The sequence below is a fragment of the Chenopodium quinoa genome, unplaced genomic scaffold (genome assembly GCF_001683475.1).
Source record: "Chenopodium quinoa cultivar QQ74 unplaced genomic scaffold, ASM168347v1, whole genome shotgun sequence".
Lineage (NCBI taxonomy): Eukaryota > Viridiplantae > Streptophyta > Magnoliopsida > Caryophyllales > Amaranthaceae > Chenopodium > Chenopodium quinoa.
Window position 1 is genome coordinate 1,347,367 of NW_018745286.1, and position 7,449 is coordinate 1,354,815.

Genomic DNA, 7,449 nt, shown 5'->3' on the forward strand with positions numbered 1-7,449 from the left:
TAGAATTCGGGCACCCTCTCTTTCTCTCTCCCTTCCCTACTGCCGAATCTGGTGGTCCTTCACCACTAAAACATCGGTTTCGAGGGGTGGGGGAAAGGTTTTGAGTGGGGGAAAGAGAGGGGGGTGGATTTCTAGGGTGAGGGTTTAGGGTGGTTTCGGAGTGGGGGGTTCGAGTTAGGGGCGATTTCTGGGGTGTGGCTGGGGAGGGGGGTCTGTTCTTGTCAAGTGGCTGTGGAAGGAGGGCGGTTTCGGCGGTGGGGCAGGGGGAGGGGTGGTTTTCGGGGCTGAGGCAGGGTAAGGGAGTGGCTGCCGGGACGGAAATGGACGTGGGTGGGGCGTTCAGTTCAGTCGTTTCCCTGGTGGTGGTTGTGATGGAGTGATCATGGAGGAAGAGAGAGGAGAGAGAGAAGCAGGAGGGGAAGGGTGGCTGTTTTTTTTTTTTTGGTTAATTTTTTTTTTTTGACCAATCACAGGCCGCCATGTATGACCGGTTGAGACCATTAAAAAAGAATGGGGGCTAAAGATCGGATTACTAAAAAATATCTCAAAGATGGAATTATTAAAAACGAATGACTTAAAAGTGAGATTATTCCCATGAATTTTTCCAAGATAAAAGCATTGCCTAATAATAACCTTTGAACTCTTGCTGTTTTGGATTGGATACTATCCATCCTCCCACTAAGCTATACATTGTATTGTTTATAATTAGATCAACAAAAAAAGAAAGAAAAAAATTGTCAAAGTTATTACGAACTTTCAGTGCTTCAGTTGCTCCACAATAATTAAAACGCCATTTTGTTTATTCCAACATAATACTCGTTAAGAAAATTTGTTTATTCCTTTAATAATTAGGTGATGACCAGCTGGTAACCAATTTTAGTAAATTAAATGATAGATGTCAATATTTAGTTAGTTGGACTCTTTTTTTTTTTTTTTTTTTCAAATCATAAGTCCACATATGCATTCATTGTGTATATATATCATATATGGCTAATAAGTATATAATTATGAAATGAGCATAGAGAAAAAAGACAATATCCCATATACGTAGTGCTTTTTTTTTTGACAAAATATACGTAGTACTTAAGTATGTCATAATAAGTGATACTCCGTACTCGTTAAGAAAAGTTACAGTACTCAGTATTCCATATGTGAACGTGATCCGTGTATCTTACTTTTGGAAAAAAAAAATAAATAAATAAAAAAAAATAAAAAAATAAATAATAATAATAATAATAATAATAATAATAATAATAATAATAATAATAATAATAATAATATGTGAACGAGATAACATAACAATGTGGAAATGCATAGTTAAAACCAATGAATTTGGTAACATATAGACCATTGCCAGAGTCCATGAAAGCTCTGAAATCGTTTCACTGCAAAACACTACAAAAATGAAATATCATATAGTTAGTTTTATTTCTAAATTCTCGACTCAAAAGATTAGAGTCGATATCATATACGAAGTTCTAACCAAAAACAAAAGATATCATATATAAGTATATGCAAGTACGTGTAAGCAAAAAGTAGAAGAGATATTGAAGTGAGGTTCACCTAGAATATAAAATTAGTTTTAACAAATAGTTAAATACGGTATCTCTTGAGCTTTGGAATTACACAAATTCTTCTACATGGTTGGCCACACCATGTGACCAGTTATCAGGAGATTACTTTGTTAGTGTAACGGGGGTTATTTGGTCAGGGTTATAGGGGTTACTTCGTCAGTGTTAAAAGGGTTACTCGGTCAGTTCAATAAGGGTTACTCGCTCAATATTACAAAGGTTACTCAATCAGTGTTATAGGGGTTATTTTTTTTTAACAAGCGGTCACATGATATGTTTAGCCGCACACAAGAAGTGCTGTTGTAATTAAGTACTACATCCGTCCCATAATATAGTTCATGTTTTCCTATTTTGGAGACCCAGAATATAGTTCCTGTTTTTATTTTTGATAGTATGTAAAGACCATTATACACTCATTTTTATTTTATTTTTTACTTTTTTTCATTGTACTTCCTACAGTACCATTGAATTTTGTACATACCTTGTATTCCTTCCGTTTTATTTATTTATTTATTTTTTTGACAGGACCGTTTTTTTTATAAGCTAGAGTTACTATTTTTGTCTGTTTTTTTATAAGCTAGAGTTCCATTTTTGGAAATCTCTGACAATTTAATAATATATCTTTACCCTTTAATGTCCCCACACTTTCTTACTTTACCATTTCGCACTCCTCCAATGATCCCCCACTCCCTCTCATACCACTTTACTTTTCAATAAAATAATAACCTTATCTGCCTCACTAACATCTTATTTTATTATACACCTAAAACTCCGCGCAGTCTCATCTCTAGCCTATAAAAAAACGGAGGAAATACTTTTTTCACTTTCTCTCTCTAACTTTTGTCTATTAGTACTTTTTACTTCCAGAAACTATATTTTGAGACAGAGAGAGTACTAATATATAATTTTTTCATAATTTTGTAATCAAATAGATAGATAGGATAAGTAACATCTTACTTGTATAGATAAGCTGCAATGCCCAAAATCACACACAGCAAGATGATATCAATGCAAAAGTTTCGACTCGATCTTATCTGATCATACATACAGAAACGTCATATTATTTATCACTTTTTAAGTTGATAAATGGACCAAACAAATAAATAGATACACCCCGATATATCTAAAAAATTTCAAATGAGCATGCAGCTTGTTAAAAAGTAATTTGTACCTGGTGAAGTGTTTGTTTGAGCCTGACATTGTTGTTCTTTAAATCAGTGTTGGCCTTGTCAACCTTAATTAGCATAAAACACAGGAGATAAAACAGCTATTAGTCGATCTACTTACATGCTAAGATTAATTTGATCTCATGCTTTAAACCCTTAATATATAGTCTACTGATAGTGCGTTGTTTGAAATGGGTTATTTGTAACGAGCAGTTGTAACGCTTGTTACAAATAACTACTTATTTGTAACGAGCAAGTGCCCATTACAAATAGTATTTTTATTCGAAACGCCCGTATATGTAACGCTCTCTGCCATTACGAATAGACTTTTTTCCACTAGTGTATAAAATGTTAATAAATGATAAGTTCACCTTATATATTCACTTATTTCAGGTGTAATAATTTCAGATAAGTTCAGTTCAGGTTTAATAAGTTCTAATAAGGGTTACCCAAGTACAAATTACAACTAAATTAAGTTTTAATAAGGTCTAATAAATTCAGATAAGTTCAAGTAAGTTCAGATAAGTTTAGATAAGTTCAGATCAGTGAAAATCAGGTGAATAGAACACTCTCTAATATAATTACATGTATGAATTTACAGTCGTAAATTGAGAAGTTAAAAAGAAGTTACAGTCGTAAATGAGAAGAAGCAATCTAACCTTTGTATCGATTTCATCAACCAAGGGAACTTGTCTATCTAGTTCCTATGAATGAGAAGGAAAACAAAACAAAGGGTTAGTTAGTACTGAGTACACCATAGAAAACCAAACAGTTTTATTTATATTTTTTGTTCAATGTAATGAATAATGTATCTCAATTTAATCAACAAGATTTTCAAAACAAGTTCTATATTGTGAACTTAAACACAAGATTTTTGTTACAAATAATTAAAGCAACTTAATAATTAGCCAATAAATCTTTTTTATGACCAAGATCTTGTTGAAGAATGCATGCAACATAAAAATAGACAAAGGCTAATAATGTTTCACACAATCGTAATTGGTTAAAATAAATAAACATAAGTAGATAAAGTCGAGTTCATTCTTGTACTCCAAAATTTAATTAATACTTGGTACGAAGTATAATTTTAAAAAATAAATGTGATTGATTAAACAAATTAACACCATACTAACTTAATACGGAGTACTTGCTACATACGTCCATTAAAATTACCTTTTTTTTTTTTTTGGGTCGTCTGTATAAGGCAGCATAATGTATTAGAAAACAACGTACTAACCTCATTCATATCATGCGCCAAATTCTTCAGAGTCTCGAGTCCTTCAGATATGATATCTAGACCTTCATCCTATTATATTGATACCAAAATTGTTCAAGTTACTATACACAAACCTCAATGCCATGATTAAATGTTTAGCATGTTTATGGATATGTACTTGCCTGTTTCAACTTCCTCATTTCGTACTCTTGCCTAAATTGACTCAATTGCCCCGTTTCTTGGAAAAACCCATCGTTTAAGTGTGTATCTGAAATTTGCATTGATGTAACCCAAAACCCAAACTATCATTAATTAATCGTAGAGTTATATTTGCCCTTTATATCATCTCCATATAATGCAGACTAATTCATACTCCTTCCGTTTCATTTTAATAAGCCACATTTGATTTGTATATTTACAAGTGGTCATACTTATCGCTTGGTATAAAGACTATGAACTTACCTCCTTGCATATCAAACTTGATGTTATTAGGATTGCTTGAACTCGCCCATCCATCATTTTTGGCATTGTTTCCTCCATCGGGAATTCCTTGAATTCTTTCTCCTAACGCAATAGCCAAGTCACCTCGAGCAACCATATCATCCTTTGAGAGTCCTTTTACCTATAACCACAAAATTTTTCATGAGTAACATTACCATATTGAATAATAATGAAATGATCGATTGAATCAAATGTTAAAATAAAAGTTAAACTTTTACTCTTCATTGATTATAAAAATAAAGTGATCACTTGATCATCACAAGCCTAAAGTCACATCAAATGGAAATCGTATTTATATTGTTGCAAAGCTACATTGAGCTGCAATAAAAATCTTCACCTTTTAACTTAAAGAGCTGGATCACTTGAGAAAACATTAGGAGAACATCCATTTTATTTGTACTCGTGTATACCTAGAGTTGATTCGGTGTATTCATGGTATTTTCTTATGCTCAATAACTCATTTGATATCATTTGCAGTATTTAAATAAGTAACATTGATTAAATGAGCTAAAATCACACTCAATAGATAGGTGTTCTCAAATACAAGTGGCTTATTTAGTTAGGTCCTAATCAAATCATCAATTGAACAACGATACCCTAGCTAGAAGTCTAGATAGATTGAAGGTTAAAAAATGATACAAAAAATAAGGTTAAACATATTAGAGTATCAACTCAAATTAAAAGTTTAAGCTGATGGTTGAAGTATAGGATCAATTTATATATACCACTTATCAAAATATGTCTACAAGTAAAATAGGAACAAATTTTATTATGGTATCCCTTAATAGTTTAAACATGCAATGATAAACATATACACCATATGTAAACACAAAATTCAAAGCAAAGATCGGAAACTAAGGCAACATTTTATTAATTATGAAGCTAAAGTATACAAGTAATATTGATCACAAAATTATAAAAAGGAAAGTAAAATTGACCTTCTTGTAAGCCAATTTTTGTAGCTTGGCAACATCTTCCAATAGCCTGGCCTTGGTCCGTCTTATCTCGGCGTTCATCGCCACCGCCTTTGCCCTATTCGTCTCCCTTGCCACAATCTCCGATTTCTGTTCTCCACATTATATTAACATAATTTATTTTGTTGCATATCAACAAATTAAAGGTCGTCTACATATATTGAATTGTGTTACAAACTTCCAAATGTAAATGAAAACCATGCAAAAAAAAAAAATTTAATTTCACATACATGAATGACTTTCTCGATATCAGACTCGATGGTGTCGTAGAGACGTGCGAAGGCATCATCACCAGTAGCATTGCGCTCCCTTTGTTTGTCAACGTCGTATTTTTCATATTTTTTGCAGATTTCATCGACCCGAAAAAGGATTTGAATCACGCTCATTTTATAATTTAGATGATATATACTCACCTTAATTCCTATCAATTAATGTAATCTGATCCTAATTTCTTGAAATTTTAATTGGGAACAGATAAAAGAAGTTGATGATGATGAATAATGAGTCTTATTTGACACGGTGATGATTGAATCTAATTTCATATGTTATTGGTTTTTTATTTTTTTATGGTCTGACCAATGCGAAAGCAAAGACGTGTATAAATCAACACTTGAACCGTTAAAAGCGGTTTTAAAATAAATTAGCACAACTAATTAGGTTTTTTTTTTTTTTTTTTTTTTTTTTTTTTTTTTTTGAAACATCACAACTAATTAGTTTACAGCTTTCCTAAAAAGATAAAAATAAATTAGAATTGTTGTTTTGATTACTAATCTTGATTAAATTTTATCACTGAGTATAATGTTTAAGTACAAGTGCGAGGAGGGATGAAAATGGGCAGAGTCTAGTGATATCCAGATCCGTACATGGAATTTTCAATACCCATATCCTATACGTGTTAGGTTTTCAGTGAATTCAAACTGGAAAACACTGAAATTCGTGTGGGAACAAAACCTAAAATAAATTATTACAAAGTAATTGTAAATATCAAATACAAACCAATGTATTTCAATCAAGTATTAATAACTAAGAAATTACAGAAAATTTATAAGTAAACAATAATGCGAAGATAATCTAACTTGCCTTAACTCCAAGCCGTATAAACAATGCATGAACATGAGAATTCCGATGTCCCTTGAGACTACGACCTTGATACACTGTCAAAGGCGTATGAATACTTTCCTAAAGAGATTAATTTCCCCCACACGGTGCTTGGCTTATTCCGGAAATTCTCTTTGAGATACAATTGACAACCCTTTCGTTCTTAGCACAAAGAATCGAAATAAAGATGAATAAATTCACAAAGAAGGCTAAAAATCAAGAGTATTTCTCACAAAAGTTTGCAAGAAGTTTGAGAGAAATTATAGAGAATTCTTGGGGTGAGTTAGAGAGAATAATGTTCTGTATATCTTCTGTTCGAAAAATAAGTCTTATAATCATAGACTCAATCGACGCAAGAACCGCTAAAACAGAAAGAAGTGCGGGCACACCATCACAGCAGCGCGGACGCGCCACCATGAGGCGCGGGCGCGCCACCCTCTGGCGCGGGCGCTCCACCAAGGGGCGCGGGCGCGCCACCCCTGATCTTCCCAAACTTCTGATTTTCCAGAAACCTGGCGTGATTTTGTCGCGACTTAGACGCAGGGCGCGCCACTAGGAGGAGTGGGCGCTCCTCCAAAGTTTTGCCAGATTTCCAGAAACTCAACGCGGTTTTTGCGCGGTTACATCACGGGTCGCGCCTAGCTAGCGCGAGCGCGATAAATTAGTAGAGCGGGCGCTCCACTCTGATACTCTAAATTATCAACAATCCTCCCCCATTTAGAGTGTCCTTTAAACATTCTCCAGTTCTATCAATTTAGCCACATCTCATGCATCAATGTTAATGTCCCTTCGGATTGAATTAACACCTAGTACAACACACTTGACGATGATCATATCCCATGATTTCCATATGGATTGAATCACACGGATATATCCAACCATTCGAAGGTGAAGTACACACAAGACAAATCGAATAAATCATC

At 33.6% G+C, this 7,449-nt stretch overlaps 1 protein-coding gene across 2 annotated transcripts; it reads right to left on the reverse strand.

The window, feature by feature from the left end:
* Positions 1 to 1,289: 1,289 nt before the first annotated feature.
* On the reverse strand, positions 1,290 to 6,100 carry LOC110711944 (syntaxin-72-like). Of its 2 annotated transcripts, XM_021890381.1 has the most exons (9): positions 5,659 to 6,100; positions 5,393 to 5,518; positions 4,416 to 4,575; positions 4,136 to 4,221; positions 3,975 to 4,043; positions 3,397 to 3,441; positions 2,743 to 2,805; positions 2,529 to 2,605; positions 1,290 to 1,395 (listed from the first exon to the last, which is right to left on the reverse strand). In XM_021890381.1, exons 1-9 carry the CDS (start codon positions 5,812 to 5,814, stop codon positions 1,383 to 1,385), a joined length of 795 nt encoding a protein of 264 aa, XP_021746073.1. In that variant the 5' UTR covers positions 5,815 to 6,100; the 3' UTR covers positions 1,290 to 1,382. The 2 variants fall into 2 exon arrangements, with proteins under 2 accessions (XP_021746073.1, XP_021746074.1); XM_021890382.1 differs by lacking the exon at positions 1,290 to 1,395 and having other exon boundaries at positions 2,525 to 2,605; positions 4,136 to 4,227; positions 4,419 to 4,575.
* Positions 6,101 to 7,449: the final 1,349 nt, after the last annotated feature.